Below are 15,497 nucleotides of genomic sequence, written 5' to 3' on the forward strand. Positions count from 1 at the left end.
GTCAGTGCCAGAATGATTTCATTATGTCAAATATAGTCACACAATGTAATATGTTGTTGAATTATTCATGTTTAAATTTGTTTTTGGAGATATCTAAGTTGCTTGAAAACCAAAAGTCCGTTTTTTTTTTTTATATGTAGCACTTGTTAAGTTCTTCTTGAAGGAAAATAAAATAAATTAAGCTCATGTAACGTGTGATTGTTTCCCCCCCCCCCTTACCGTTTTTACATGTATTCTTTTTAACCTTGCCACTGTTTAATTTAATCGAAACGGCGTCACACAACGCAGCCACAAGATGTCGCCAAAGCTCCGTGATGTCGCTTTTATTACTTTTACTTAACAACCTTAAGCTCCGTGCGTGCTTGAGCATGCCTCTGACAGCACCAAGCAACCACTCAGACGTCTTGTAAGAACAATGTGCACGTCAGAGGGGCTAAAACACGCGTAAAAACAAACATAACCGCAAATATTAAAAACACCTCCAGGTATGACGTGGTTTGATATTTTCCGTGCAGTGGTTGTTTGATTTCGTAATTGCATTGATGTAGTTTTAATTAAACGAATACAGAAGAAACATCCAGGCATTAAAACTAAAGTTAAATCATTCTAGATTTGTTGTTTATCAAAACAGAACGAATGCATGGACGATTAAGACGAGCCGAAAGAGGGCGTGGCTTAGTGACGCATTGCGGTTGACTCCCCGCCCGCCAGCGCTCCTCCACACGGCGCGTGCGTTTGCGTGCACAGCACACGTCTGTTTGCGTGCGCGTTCACGCTGCATCAGTCGGTGCTGGTAAACTGGTACTGGCCCAGGCTTGCGCACGCGCGTGGCTGCATCCGTGGCGTCGGCGCAGGTAGAAAAGAAAAAAAAGAAACGTCTTATTTTTGGCGTTTTTCACCCCCCGACATGGCGGCGACCGATTGGCGGTAACGCTATTGCCCTTTCGAGAGGATTACACGAGGAACCATGACGTCGGGCCAGGATGAAAGTTCGGTTCGTGTGGCGTTGAGGTGAGTCTACTGTGTATGACACCTGCCATGCTAGCTTGCTAGCGTCTGGGCGGTAACGACCCGGCTTGGAACCGGGTCTCCCGTGCGGGCCTTGTTCCAGCTGTGGACGGCCAGCTGGTGGTGTGACCGCGGTGCAGGTGCCGAGAGGATGATGGTGTAACGGTTGTGGATGAAGCAGGCTTGTAAACTCGAGTGATTCAGCTTTTGTTTGGAGACGTGCTGGTGGTGTTTTTGAACGCACTGATTTGGGGGGCTCACTAGTTAGCTAGTCAGCCAGGTGCGTTCGTATCCTCGTTAAATAAAGATTGTGACGTCATAGTGTCGCGCATCTTTCGTGCTGCCCTTTCTTATCTATCTATCTATCTCTCTATCTCTATATCTCTATCTATATCTCTATCTATCTAATCATTTTGTCACCATCGTTCGATCTTATCATTCCACCTACCCATTGTTCAATCTCTTGCTCTATCGTTCTTATCTGTCATCATCAGTCGTTCTTAGTCGGGTTTATAAACAATTTACCTGAAGCGCACTGCAACCAGAGTATCCATGGGTCTATGGATCAATCTAATAATTATTCAAACAATTAATAAATCTCGCATTCCTTTCTATTGTTTTGTCCATTACATCTGTTTTATTTCTATATCAGTCCTTCACAGTCGCCACTGTTTTCTTGCTGCCCCGAGTGTCCGTTTGAATCAAGTCTGCTTGGCAACAGTCACATGCTAAGAAGTAAATATAGGGGCCCTCTTTGTTGTCCTTTGCTGTTTTTTTCCCCCAACTTTTTCTCAGTTCCTCTGCAGGCACAATATAAAGAAGGTGTAAAAAGAAGAGTGACGCAGCACTTGGTTAAAACATTTTTTTTGCAGGCAGTGGAGGAACTCTTCAGACTTGTGGTCTTTGTTCCCCCCAAAAGGATGCAATTAGCAGAGGACGTGTGGGCAGTTTCTCCTCCTACGTTCATTGTCACATCTTTTTTTTTTGTCCTTTTTTTCTACTCACCCAACTCAAATATAGTCTAAAGGAGATCCCGACCCTTGCTCTTAACTTGCAATTAGAAACAGAGTGTCAAATCAGGTCACGCAAAAGCTAGCATTTGGCGATACTTGAACAAAATAATCTAAAAAAAAACATTTGCTCTTTTTACTTGTAGACACTTGCATGACCGGTTTACTTTCCAGTATGTTGTGGCCTGCCCATCAGAGCACACCTTTGTAACTATGTCTTGACGTTATGTAAATAATAGAGTATACCGTGCGGCTAGCAATACTAGCTAGCTACGCCTGAAAGAACAGCGGGGGCCTCTGTTGAGATCAGCGCGGATTAAGAAAAAAGAAAGATGGTTTCCGTGGTTACCGCGACACACTCCATTGCTTGACCAGACACACACACACTCGCTCTGTAGTCCAACCTTTAATGGACTGATCAATTCATTATAAGACACATCTGAATATTTTAGTCACCGAAGTTCACATCAATGTCTTGCCAAGGCTTGTTGCTGTTCAGGGCGCTGTGCAAGGGCACCGTAATGACATTAAATGGATCCGTAAAGACCTGAAGGCTTTAGTCGGCTCAGTGTAATGGGCGAAAGGCATGCCGCTACCCGTCTAAGTGGATACAATGTTGTAAGCCGCAGGCCGGTGGACGAGGAAGTCAAACAGATCGGGAGTCAGGTGATGAGGAGCAACAGCTGATCAGCACCCGCTGCAAGTGCTTTTGATGACAATAACAATGATTATTTCATTTATTTATTTGAATCCGTTTAGTTTGAATAGAACATAAAAAAAAAGTATCCAGAAGAAGATACAGACTTGGCCTGAGGTGTGTGTTGTAGTCCAAACCCAGCAGACTGGACAGTGCCCAAAGATCCTGTGAAACCTCTGCTTTGTTCACAGCCACTGAACCAAAGCATTCCCTCGGTACCCCCGCCGCTTGCTCGCCATGTTTGTTATTGGCGCCGCCCCCCCCCCTCGTGTGTTACTGACTGCTTGGTGATTGTCAAAAAAAATCAGATATTGTTTAAAAATCACTAAGGGGTTCTCTTGGCCTTCTTATCAACTTGGCTCAGATGTTCCTTCAAGTCAGCTGGATTCAGCCTTGCAGGACTGCTCCAAAAAAATCTCAAGGTTTGAAGTCATCTGGAAGATAACCACCGACCTTTGGCCTCCAATGCCTTCTTGAACTTTGGTCAGATGTTTCTATTCCTTCCTTCCTTCCTTCCTAAGTAAAATTCAATAAAAAAAAAAAAGTTAATTATCACCAAATAGCATACAATAAAAAACAAAAAAAATCAAATACAAAGATTTCTCACTGACATTTATTTGATCACTGACTATAGCAAGCTTTTTTTTTTTTTTAATTTCCAAAAATAACAAAATGTTGGATCCACACAGGGAATTCCCGCTGATCCCCAAGCCGCCCCCCTCAGTTGTTTTTGGAAAAAGTGGCGCCCAAACAAACAAGATAGCGCAAAGTCCCCGCGTGGTGCGCTGATAACAGCATTGGCTGCTTCCCGCGGGTCAAAGTTCACGCAGGCACCAAAGGAAAGGAGGGGCTGTTCTAAAAATGATTTGATTATATCTGCAGACCTGATTGATATAAATATGATGATGATGAGATGTGTGAATCTATTTGAGAGCGTCGGCGTCCTATTTGTGAACCCCGCTGGAGTTACATCCTCGTCCTATTTGTGGTACCGTGAGGTTGGAGCTTGGCAGGATGCTAAGCTTGGTTATGTATTTATTATTTTATTTATTTTTAAACCCACCCCCTCCCTTCCTCCCTTCTATTGGTGTCATCCAGTGGATCAAACAGACCACTGCGATACTCTCCCTGCATGGGATTAGGATTTTAATTCATCCGTTGACGGTCACCATGGCAACACCATCCTCTGAGTGCTTTTTTTCTGATATTCACTTCTATGGTGCGTGTGTCGTGCACATTGGAGTTCAGTTTTGTGCTGTGTTCCAGGGTTTCGCTTTTTTTTTTTTTTTTGGTTGGATTTGGATTCATTTGGTGTCGAGTTAGCCAACATACGTCACATCGCTGTTCAGATTCTTGACCGGATTACGCAGTTGAGTCTCCTGAAACAAAGAACGTCCTGTCCTCACTGTAGCGGATTACAAATGTTACATATTGTCGCTGCAACTAAGTCCAAAAGAGCCTGGGGGTTTCCCCAGTACCTTGTTGCTCCCACAGTGCGCTCGGTGCCAGGGTCCAGTGTCACATTTACGAACGCACAATGGCCGCACTATGCTGGACGCCCCAGATATTGTTTTGGAGGCACAATGAGGCCGTTATTCACGTTAGATGCGAAATGCTGCCAGGTGTCTTTCAACCCTGTTGAGGACTTCCATGTCAGAGGAACCAGCAACAAGCAAAATTCATCATTTATGATTAAAAAAAAAAAACGTTTAAAACAATAAATCCAACATTTATTCGCATCTTATTTGTTTTATTTTGTTTTAATCCCCCTCAGGATCCGTCCTCAACTGGCACGGGAGAAGATCGAAGGATGCCACATCTGCACGTACGTCATGCCTGGCGAGCCTCAAGTCATCCTGGGCAAGGACAAGTCCTTCACGTACGACTACGTGTTCGACATGGACTCGCAGCAGGACGCCATTTACCAAAACTGCACCGAGAAGCTGATCGAGGGCTGCTTCGAGGGATACAACGCCACCGTCTTCGCCTACGGACAGGCCAGTAGCTGCCACGCCATTTTGTGTGAAATTGAATTGACATCTTTGACTTGATAATTGCACCTCTCCACGCGCAGACCGGTTCGGGAAAGACGTACACCATGGGGACGGGCTTCGACGTTAACATCATGGACGACGAGCTGGGCATCATCCCCCGTGCCGTCCACCATCTCTTCCGGGGCATCGAGCAGCGCCGGCAGGCCGCGCAGGAACAGGGTAGCCCCGCGCCAGAGTTTAAAATCAACGCTCAGTTCCTGGAGGTAAGCAGCTCGACGGCAGCTGTCATTATCAGCATGGGGTCGGGAGGAGGACGGGTGCGAGGTGGTCAGGAAGTGGCCACGGAGGAGTTAACAAGGGGCCACATTGAAAGGCACTTGTGCCGCTCCGTCACACTTTGACAGCGCTCGCATACCGAAAAAGACTAGCCGCAACTTGAGATGCGATAAAACGTGGACGGCCACAAATCAGACTGGGCAGTAGAATTAATGGTATTGTGCTTTTAACCACACCAAATATTTATACGTACTTATATTTTTATTCTGATGTCATTACTTGAAAACATTTGTATGTGTGGATTCTCACTAGCATTGAATAGAAAACTACACAGGTATGTAGTATTAAAAAAAAAAAAAAAAAAGTCAAAAAAATACTGGTTAAACCAACATTTCCTTGATGTGGGTAAAAAAAAAAAAAAATTAATTAGGGTGGCTTCCTTGAGTTTAATTAGGTGCTGTTGATTAACAGCAAGGAAGGTTTGTGATCAATTCAGACGTATTGCCTTTCTTTTGTGCCTCGGGATGCAGCTTTACAACGAGGAGGTTCTGGATCTGTTTGACTCCGTGCGGGACGGGAAGCAGAAATCTCACATCAAGATCCACGAGGACGCCAACGGAGGGATCTACACTGTGGGCGTGACCACGCGCACCGTGTCCTCCGAGGCCGAGGTATGACGTTTGAGTAGGAGCGTTTGCCGCATTTCCCACGACGGCCACTGATATTTGTCCCGGCTGATTCAGATGATGCAGTGCCTGAAGCTGGGCGCTCTGTCTCGCACGACCGCCAGCACGCAGATGAATGTCCAGAGCTCCCGCTCTCACGCCATCTTCACCATCCACCTGTGCCAAGTCAGAGTCTGTGCCTCCCCCAACAATGTGAGTCACGCAGACGTTTCGTCTTACTTTTTCCATTTAAAAATACAAATCAATTCGCATTTTTATTTTATTTTTTTTAAAATGCAGATGCCCTTTGAGTAAATTCTCTTGGTCTTTGCAGCAGGAAGACGGCGGCGGCGACGGCGGCGACAATCGTGTCTCCAATGGCAACGGAGACATGGACGAGTACGAGACGCTGAGTGCCAAATTCCACTTTGTGGACCTAGCCGGCTCCGAGAGGCTCAAGAGGACGGGCGCCACGGGAGACCGAGCCAAGGAGGGCATCTCCATCAACTGTGGACTGGTGAGTCAACATTGTGTTGCACTGCCATCTGGTGGACGCCACGGAAACACAGTAGTGTGCCTTTAAAAGAGGTGCTTATTTCATTCATTCATTTTCTGTGATTCAAAGCTGGCCCTGGGGAACGTTATCAGCGCTTTGGGCGACCGCAGCAAGCGGTCCTCGCACGTGCCTTACCGAGACTCCAAACTGACCCGACTTCTGCAGGACTCCTTGGGAGGAAATAGGTCAGTGGCGAAACACTCTTTGCTTTTCCACCATAAAAGCAGACTATAGCGAGTTATCCTTGTGCATCTCAGCCAAACCGTGATGATCGCATGCATCAGCCCGTCCGACCGCGACTTCATGGAGACGCTCAACACGCTCAAGTACGCCAACCGCGCCCGCAACATCAAAAACAAGGTGGTAGTCAACCAGGACAAAGCCAGCCAGCAGATCAGCGCGCTCAGGACGGAGATCGCCAGACTGACGATGGAACTCATGGAATACAAAACGGTGTGCGGGTGTTTCATTTCACTTTTCACGGGTCAGCACAATGACCCGTCCTCTTAAAAAGTTCTGACTGCAGGGTAAACGCTTGGCAGGCGAGGATGGCGTGGAGAGCTTCAGCGACATGTTCCACGAGAACGCCATGCTGCAGACGGAAAACAGTAACCTGCGCGTGCGGGTGAAAGCCATGCAGGAGACCATCGACGTCCAGCGGGCGCGACTCACCCAGCTGCTCAGCGACCAGGCCAACCAGGCCCTCGCCAGGGCGGGTAGGCACCATCAAAGATAGAAAAAGACCACCTTCAGGTTTTTCTAGAAACAACCACAGTGCAGCTCAGCCTCTGTCGTTATTTTCCATTTCATGTGGAATTTTTTTTTTTTTTTTTTTTTTTACATGCTTCCGTTTATTGACAAATTCACCGCCTTTCTTTCTTGTTCAGGTGAAGGAGGCACAGAGGAAATTGGCAACATGATTCAGAGTTACATCAAAGAAATTGAAGACCTCAGGTTAATCCTGTCATATTTGTCGCATCAATGTTGACTTTCTATTTTTAATGAATTCATTCATTCAATACATCTTGCTTACGTATTGTTGTGGTCCTCAGAGCCAAGCTCCTGGAGAGCGAGGCGGTGAACGAGAACCTGCGCAAGAACCTAACTCGCGCCTCCAGCCGCCAAGCCTTCTACGGCGGGCCCGGCTCTTTCACGTCCTCCTCCGCCCCCGAGAAAGAGACGTCCGACATCATTGAGATGGCCAAGAAGGACCTGGAGAAGCTGAAGAAGCGAGAGAAAAAAAAGAAGAAAAGGTGAGCAAAGAGCGAATGTTGAAATTGACTTCAATTTAGAGTAAAGGCGTTCACTGACACGGCGCTGTGAGAATGAATCGCATTCTTCCAAAAAGCTGGATCTTTCTCTCACTCTTCCTTCCTCTCCTCATCTCTCTTCACTTCTCGTTTAAACTTTCACTCCCTCCCTCCGAAGACTACAGCAGCTGTTGGAGGAGCGAGAGAGGAGGGAGGAGGAGCTGGAGGAGGAGGTTGCCGTCAGGTTTGTTGGCTTCCGCCCTCCTGCTCCTCACTTTTCGACTCATCCTCATCATGGAACACAAGTCCCGGTCTTGCTTGTAGTTTGCCCCATCAACGCTGCTTGTGTTTGTCATCTAAAAAAGTTCTTTTTATTCAATTTTGTGTTGCTGAAGCTGGTTGAAATGCAACCAAAATGGCTTCAATCTTTTTTTTTTTTGCAGTGTGTAGTCCCTCTTTTATTTTCATGGTTTAACACTATGCTAAAAATACAATGATTATCCTATTTATTATAACAAAGACCCAACGTTTTTGTTTTGTTTTTTATTTAGCCAATAATAATAACGGTATGTGTTTCTATATTTCAGCGTAGTCAAGGAGGACAATCCCGACAACGAGCAGGAGAAGAGCAGCGACAAGGAGAACAACGTCGAGCGAGCCGGCGATGAAGCCGATCTGGTGAGTTGCTCCACACACACAAACTGGGATTTTTAAAAAATTTGTCTTAGTGTTCAATAAAGTATGATTATTTAAAACGCAATTCAAAAACATTTGCTTTGATGCCTTCAGTACAACTCCAAATCGTCATACTCTGCAATTTATACTATCTACTCAACAGGACGGCAGCGAGCACGATGAAGGAGACGAGGAGGATGAAGAGGAGGACGAGGACATGGAGGTGGAGGACAGCTCGGACGATTCCGACTCGGAGTCGGACGAGAAAGGTGTGAGCGATCTGAACGTCAACAAGTGGCGTCGAGTACGCATAGATCAGTGCTTACATTTCTATGGGTGGTCCTCAGAGAACTTCCAGGCCGACCTGGCCAACATCACGTGCGAGATCGCCATCAAGCAGAAGCTGATCGACGAGCTGGAGAACAGCCAGCGCCGTCTGCACACGCTCAAGCAGCAGTACGAGCAAAAGCTGATGATGCTGCAGTGCAAGATTAAGGACACGCAGCTGGAGCGGGATCGCGTCCTCCAGAACATGAGTAAGCTCCTGTTCTACCAGAACCAGTTTTCGATTCCCACTTCTGACTGTGTGCACCATCTTCAGACTCCGTGGAGAGCGGCACGGAGGACAAGGCCCGCAAAATCAAGACGGAGTATGAGAGGAAGCTGAGCGTGATGAACAAGGAGCTGCAGAAGCTGCAGTCGGCCCAGAAGGAACACGCCCGCCTGCTCAGAAACCAGTCGCAGTACGAGAAGCAGCTACGCAAGCTCCAGATGGACGTGTCTGAAATGAAGAAGACCAAGGTAACAGCAAAATGCTGGAACCGTCACAGCCAGACAATTTCCATGATAGCCAAAGAAAAAAGCATTTGGGTCTGGGTATGTGTTGCGTTCAGGTTCGCCTCATGAAGCAGATGAAGGAGCAGCAGGAGAAGAACCGCATGAACGAGTCCCGCCGAAACCGGGAGATTGCCTCCTTGAAGAAGGACCAGCGCAAACAAGAGGTCAGCGAATGGTCCTCGTCCTCTCATTGGATGAACCGTTGATGGACATTCATCACCTTTTTTTTTTTCCTCCTCTCAGCATCAATTGAAGCTACTGGAGGCTCAGAGGAGGCAGCAGGAGCTTATCCTCAGGAGGAAGACAGAGGAGGTGGGTTTTAGCCTCTAGGTGGCGCTCTTTCTTTTTTTTTTGCGTTCAAGCGTCCTCCGTCTGTGTGGCCAGGTGACGGCTCTGAGGAGGCAGGCCAGGCCCACCTCAGGAAAGGTCATTCGTAAGCTCAATCTGCCAGATGCCAACCAGGACTTGTCCCACCGTCCGCCCTCTGGACGCACGTATTCTGGACACGGTGCTCCCAACGGCACCAGGTACGACTCCAGTTGCTTGTGGGCGGAGCATGGCATCAAATGCCTTGTGTCATCCTTGGCAATCACACAAAAGCAAATATTTGCATTCCTCTGGTGCGCAGGTCCTCCCCCAGGCGGGTGGGCGGACTGTACTCCACCCGGATGGCCCGCAACAAGTGGCAGTCACTGGAGCGACGCATCTCGGACGTCATCATGCAAAGGATGACCATCTCCAACATGGAGAACGACATGAACCGCCTCCTCAAGGTAGAAGAAACTGAGTGCGAGCAGCCACTAAGAAAATGTCAGCGTCCAGTTCGCCGTAGTCAATGGTCTCGTTTCCATAGCAACGCGAGGAGCTGACCAAGCGTAAGGAGAAGGTGGTGAAGAAGCGAGAGCGACTGGCCAGGGAAGACTCCGAAGCGGAGAAGGCGGTGGTGCCGCTCAACGAGGAAGTGGACGCGCTGGCTGCCAACATTGACTACATCAACGACAGCATTGCCGACTGTCAGGCCAACATCATGCAGATCGAGGAGACCAAGGTGGGGACATCGGATGACGAGATGTCGGGGACGGGTCGCTCATCAAGCTTTGTGTTGGGCTCCAGGAGGAAGTCGACACCGTGGACGTCTCTGCTGTGATCGGTTCCTGCACTCTGGTGGAGGCTCGTTTCCTGCTGGATCACTTTATGTCCATGGCTATCAACAAGGTATGCACAGCAGGACAAGACAACTACTTAGCTTGTTAGCCACTTAGCCAGCGAGCACTTCTTATTTCCTCCAGACTTAAGAATAGATGTTAACCTCCGCGTTTGGTCGTGTCAGGGTCTGCAGGCGGCCCAGAAGGAGTCCCAGGTGAAAGTGATGGAGGGTCGCCTGAAACAGACGGAGATCACCAGCGCCACTCAGAACCAGCTGCTCTTCCACATGCTGAAGGAGAAGGCCGAGTTCAACCCGGAGCTGGACGCCCTGCTGGGCAACGCCCTGCAAGGTAGACGCCGACATTTTGAATTGGTCTTGCGTTAGCAATTAGCATCAGGGTACCGTTTGTTGCATGATGTGTTCAATTCCCCGCTGCCTGCTGCTGAACACAAACTATTTCAATTGGATCCTTGGAGCAGATTGTGGACTCAAATAATTTTGTCCATGGTGAATTTTGAGTACAAATGGCCAGTGTGTGTTCAGCAGGATACTTCCTAAAATGTCTTTACTTCCTTCACTTTCCCTTCCCCCCCCCCCTCAACTATGGTTATTCATTTGTCCGTTGTTTTTTTTGTGTATTTTGTGTTTCCACACGGTTCTTTTTGTGTTGTGGTGTTCTTACAGAGCTAGGTAACGTGGCAGCCGGTAAGTGGAACGACATCATCGGAGTCTGCTTTTGCGAGCGGCTGAGCGCATGCATTGTATGGAACTAACTTGAGCAGGTGCATGAGGTGCCGTTTTCTCTCTCTCCTCTCCTTCCCACCAGCTCATCACCCGCTGCAGCCTCCACGCTTTAGCACCCTGCTAACGCCCCCACTCACACACACACACACACACACACAGGAAGAATACGTGGATCACATGACCTGTAGGTCAACCAGGAGCCCCAAACTAACGATTCCTTCAGCCCCCCGCCCCTCCCTCACTTTCTCTTTTCCGGGCCGAGCTCAGTGAAGAAGGCGTTCCAGTTGAAGCGGCATGGCGCTGTGCTGACATCGCCTCCCGTCATCTGCCGCTCTCCTTCACCTTCTCAAAATCCATTCTCCTTAGCTACAACCGACAGCGGAACCTCTAAAGTCCAACTATATGAAAAATGTGATTATAATTTTCGGGTAGGAAATTTACCTAATTGTGATACAATTAGCATTTTTATAGTCCTTTGGGTCTTTTGTTTTTTTCGTAGTGATTATACTGAAGAACAGATACATTCACTTTCTATTCCTTCTAACCAGTAATAATGTAGTTCCACTTTGGAGGTTCCACTGTGAATGTGTTGACATTCTTTTTGATTCTGAATGCGTTTCTTGAAAGCAGTTTCTTTATCCACAGAAAACGGCGACGACAGCAGCAGCGACGAGTCGGCCACCAGCCCGTCAGCAAACGGAAAGTACGTTTGGTTCTGTTTCTACGACTATTAACAAGCTGATAGCGTATCAATCGAACTGTGCGTTGTCTTTTCAGCACTGTGCCGGATCTTATGAAGTTCTGCGGCGAGACCAAGTCTCGGAATAAGGTATTTTTCAATCTAGTAGTTTTTTTTTTTTTATTGTTTTAGCCACTTATATAAGAAAAAAATGAATAATAATAATATTCCGTTTGTTTGCAGGCTCGCCGGCGCACCACCACTCAAATGGAGCTCTTGTATGCCAACAGCGAGGCCGCCCCCGACACGGGCGACTTTTCGAGCCCCGTGTTGCCGCTAGCAGAGACGCCAGACGGCGTCGGTGACTTTGCGGCACTCTCGCCCAGCTTCTCCTCCAAAATGTACAGCGCGTAAGTCGGTGAATTTCCTCACGTTGTCCCGCATGCACCTCATCATCATTTCACCCCCCATTTTTTTTGTTTTGTTTTACATTTCATTTGTCCCCTTAAAAAAACAACCCAACGATCAGTTCGGGCCCCAGAAAGCCGCCGAGCGCCGAAAAGCGAGCTTCGCCGGCACCGTCGCCGCTCACTCGCAGGAAGACGTATGACAAGGCCCAAGCGGAAGGCGACAGGGCAAAGCTCAAGGAGATTAAACAGTAAGAGTGACACCCAAAAGTAACGCCACTAATACAGTCCAGCTTTGGCGAAGCATGGCACTAAATTCATCAACTGAATTGATCCCCATATTCTAATTCTGTCCTTCCCATCACGTTTTTATGTGCAGTGCAAATTTTGTCACCAAACTAAAATGTTTTACAATTTTGCGTCAAATTCCGTAGCAAATAGATTATAACATAATCTCTCAAATTCATCATTGAAGGCAAAATGAGCCTAAAATGATTGTGTGGGTCAGACACCCCTTATTCTTTTTTCTCCCCCCCCCCATCCCTTCTGTGTCTCCAATGTTCTGAACTTCCCTCGGAGCTGCATGCATCTGTGCGTGAACGTGAAGCGCCTCCCGTTGAAGGTAGTCACCCCGCCATGTTTTTCCGTTTGCCTTTGACTCCGCAGGGGCGTCATCCACCCGGTGACATCCACCAAGAGTCGCTCGACCTCGCTGCTACAGTGCGTCCACGTGGCCGAGGGACACAGCAAGGCCGTCCTGTGCGTGGACTGCACCGATGACCTGCTCTTCACCGGCTCCAAAGGTTTTCTACGTTTCGGGCCTTGTTCTCACGCTCGACGCCGACTCAGCGTTCTTCTCTTCCTTCAGACCGCAGTTGCAAGGTGTGGAATCTGGTGACGGGCCAGGAAATTATGTCGCTGGCCGGACATCCCAACAACGTGGTGTCGGTGCGCTACAGCTCCAGCCTGGTCTTCTCCGTCTCCACCTCCTACATCAAAGTGTGGGACATCCGCGACTCGGCCAAGTGCATTCGGACCCTCTGGTGAGTGAGCGGGAAGACTTGTGTGCGTCCATCTTTATGTTGCGTGACATCATTTCCTTCCACGCCCTCGTCTGTGCAGCTCCTCCGGTCAGATCAATCTGGGCGACGTCTGCGCATCCAACACCAGTCGGACGGTCACCATCCCGGCGGGTGAGAACCTGATCAACCAAATCGCACTGAACCCCAACGGGACGGTCCTGTACGCCGCTGCCGGGAACTCGGTCAGGGTGTGGGATCTACGAAGGTGAGGGTCTTCAACCTTTGCTTACATCTCCAGTCTATGTAAGAATTCCAGCTATATTTGACTGTGGTTTATTTATTCCCGTAGGTTTGCGTCCACTGGGAAACTCACCGGTCACCAAGGTCCTGTTATGTGTTTGACCGTGGACCATTCGGGGAACAACCAGGACCTGGTGATCACCGGCTCCAAAGACCACTATGTCAAGGTGTGTTATTCCAGTAGACTGGCATGTGGTCGCTCCACGATGTTGTCAAGAGATGCTGTGTTAAAGGTCACTCACATCGCATCCGGCTGTGTTTGTATGAAGCTCTTTGACGTGACTGAAGGCTCCCTGGGAAGCATCGGCCCGACTCACAACTTTGAGCCCCCCCACTACGACGGGATTGAGTCTCTGGTGATCCAGGGCGACTTCTTCTTCAGCGGCTCCCGCGACAACGGCATCAAGAAGTGGGACCTGGATCGCAAGGACTTGCTACAGGTGCTGCAATGCGATGAGTGGTCCAAATCATTTCTGTGTTTTTTTTTTTTTTTCTGTCACAATCAATCGCTTCAACCTTTCTCCCATCAGCAAGTCCCGAACGCTCACCGCGACTGGGTGTGCGCCCTGGGGTTGGTCCCGGGCTCTCCGGCGCTCCTGAGTGGCTGTCGAGGAGGGGTGCTCAAACTGTGGCACACGGACACTCTGGCGGGCCTGGGCGAGCTCAAGGGTCACGACAGCCCCATTAACGGCATCGCCACCAACGCCAGCCACTTGTTCACCGCTTCCGAGTGAGTTTTGATATTTCGAATGAAACCTCCACATTGATAGTTTCTTCAAAAAAAAATTTTTATTTGCCTCTTAGCGACCGGACGGTGAAGATTTGGCGCGCGCGCAGCGGCGGACTGGACGGCACTTTTGAGGCGGTTGACAATGCGGCGGACGAGGTGGCGAGTAACTGAACGTATTCGCCGCAACTTCTGCTGGACTCTGTTCTGATGTGCACTTTGATTCCCCCTCGCGCTTGTTTCTCCGCCAGTACGAAGCCCGAACACATACATGACACGTAGCCACTAAGTGATAACAACTCATCAAGGTTGCGTTAAGTGCGCTTTCCAAGCATGAGCTATTATTAGCTATTGCTTGTTGCACCGTAGCCGTCCAACATGGCCGCCGCCGGTCTTGCCAAATCTCGGATGGAAAGTGTCGGGTTGCTAGCCGGTCTAAACAACCCGCCGCTGTGCTTCCTGTTTCTTGATGTCGTTAAGCTTCATGTCTTCATGTCACCCCAAAAGACACAAAAGACACTCAACTCTACCTTGGAAGCTTCATTACATATATAACTTTTTTTTTTTCTGTTAAGTGTTCGAATGTGACAAATGCTGAATGCATCTTATTTATGTCATGTAGACCCGACTTGATTGTGTGGTGTGCGGGCTTCATGTTGGTCTTCTATTCTTAGCACGTAAGTCTTAAAAGTGATCATTTTGTTTTTTCAGGATGAAGCTTCTTACCACTATCCATCCTCTATATCGGCCACATACGTAAACGTGGTCCGCACTCCATCCACACGCCGACCTCCTCGGTCCTCCGTGTCCACACTCGTAACACGTACGTTAATGTGCACCATGCCCTCCTCGTGCGTTGATGCGGTTGGTTATATTCTCGAGATGATCACATGGTCTGCGCTCACCCCGCTAATATTGTTATACGGTTGACCCACTCCGCGCTCACTGTGTGTATGTGACATCATCCATGCTAGCTCCATGCACAATTAACTCCGACCCTCACTACATGTTGACATTGGGCGTGATCTCTTCGTATCTCTGATCACTATGCGTACATGGACATGCTTTGTGCTCTTTTTAAGTAAGTAAGCAGTCCGTGCTCATTTCGCTTTCAGTAGACATGGAGACGCGCTTACTTGACGTCCGCTACGGATGCAATTAACACTCACTTCATGCATATCGGCCACACGTCGTCGCCTTGCTTCCATTTATCAGAGGGCTTCTTGTCGCGCACGACAGGCGCAGCCCACTCGTTAGCATAGCAAAGGCGCTGTTTATGTAATTTTGCGTCACAGACCTTTTCGTAGAGGCGAGGCCTTCCGATTTCATGAATGTTTCGATGATGACGAGGCTAACGCGAGCGAATGTTTTTCTTTAGGGACCACCGACGGGAACGCTTCCTGACTTGATTTTCATTATTTCACGCTTAGATTCTTTTCGTTGTTAGCAGTTTGTTCAGTCGAATTCTGGACCTTCCCTCCTCTTTTGGAATTGTAGAAGCCA

At 48.4% G+C, this 15,497-nt stretch overlaps 1 protein-coding gene across 5 annotated transcripts; it reads left to right on the forward strand.

The window, feature by feature from the left end:
* The first annotated feature begins 744 nt into the window (after nucleotides 1-744).
* kif21a (kinesin family member 21A) lies at nucleotides 745-15,041 on the forward strand. 5 transcript variants are annotated; one of them, XM_037255068.1, is made up of 35 exons: nucleotides 745-1,011; nucleotides 4,490-4,712; nucleotides 4,790-4,972; nucleotides 5,516-5,656; nucleotides 5,729-5,863; nucleotides 5,985-6,167; nucleotides 6,276-6,391; nucleotides 6,464-6,659; nucleotides 6,733-6,922; nucleotides 7,094-7,160; nucleotides 7,259-7,459; nucleotides 7,635-7,700; nucleotides 8,044-8,134; nucleotides 8,295-8,400; nucleotides 8,479-8,667; nucleotides 8,733-8,932; nucleotides 9,025-9,132; nucleotides 9,212-9,280; nucleotides 9,353-9,495; nucleotides 9,597-9,741; nucleotides 9,822-10,016; nucleotides 10,082-10,183; nucleotides 10,299-10,464; nucleotides 10,800-10,820; nucleotides 11,505-11,562; nucleotides 11,637-11,688; nucleotides 11,782-11,948; nucleotides 12,068-12,196; nucleotides 12,612-12,748; nucleotides 12,814-12,988; nucleotides 13,068-13,232; nucleotides 13,317-13,434; nucleotides 13,537-13,707; nucleotides 13,798-13,997; nucleotides 14,072-15,041. In XM_037255068.1, the coding sequence occupies exons 1-35, from the start codon at nucleotides 968-970 to the stop codon at nucleotides 14,166-14,168; spliced, it is 4,749 nt and encodes a 1,582-aa protein (XP_037110963.1). In that variant the 5' UTR covers nucleotides 745-967; the 3' UTR covers nucleotides 14,169-15,041. The 5 variants fall into 5 exon arrangements, with proteins under 5 accessions (XP_037110963.1, XP_037110966.1, XP_037110964.1 ...); XM_037255071.1 differs by lacking the exon at nucleotides 12,068-12,196; XM_037255069.1 differs by lacking the exon at nucleotides 10,800-10,820.
* The last annotated feature ends 456 nt before the right edge of the window (nucleotides 15,042-15,497 follow it).

The sequence above is a fragment of the Syngnathus acus genome, chromosome 6 (genome assembly GCF_901709675.1).
Source record: "Syngnathus acus chromosome 6, fSynAcu1.2, whole genome shotgun sequence".
Taxonomy (NCBI): Eukaryota; Metazoa; Chordata; class Actinopteri; order Syngnathiformes; family Syngnathidae; genus Syngnathus; species Syngnathus acus.

Coding starts and splice junctions, on each gene's coding strand:
- kif21a (XM_037255068.1), top strand. CDS start 968: ATGACGTCGGGCCAGGATGAAAGTTCGGTTCGTGTGGCGTTGAG. Junction 6,168..6,275: donor TCTCCATCAACTGTGGACTG/GTGAGTCAACAT, acceptor TGTGATTCAAAG/CTGGCCCTGGGGAACGTTAT. Junction 11,949..12,067: donor TCCTCCAAAATGTACAGCGC/GTAAGTCGGTGA, acceptor CCCAACGATCAG/TTCGGGCCCCAGAAAGCCGC.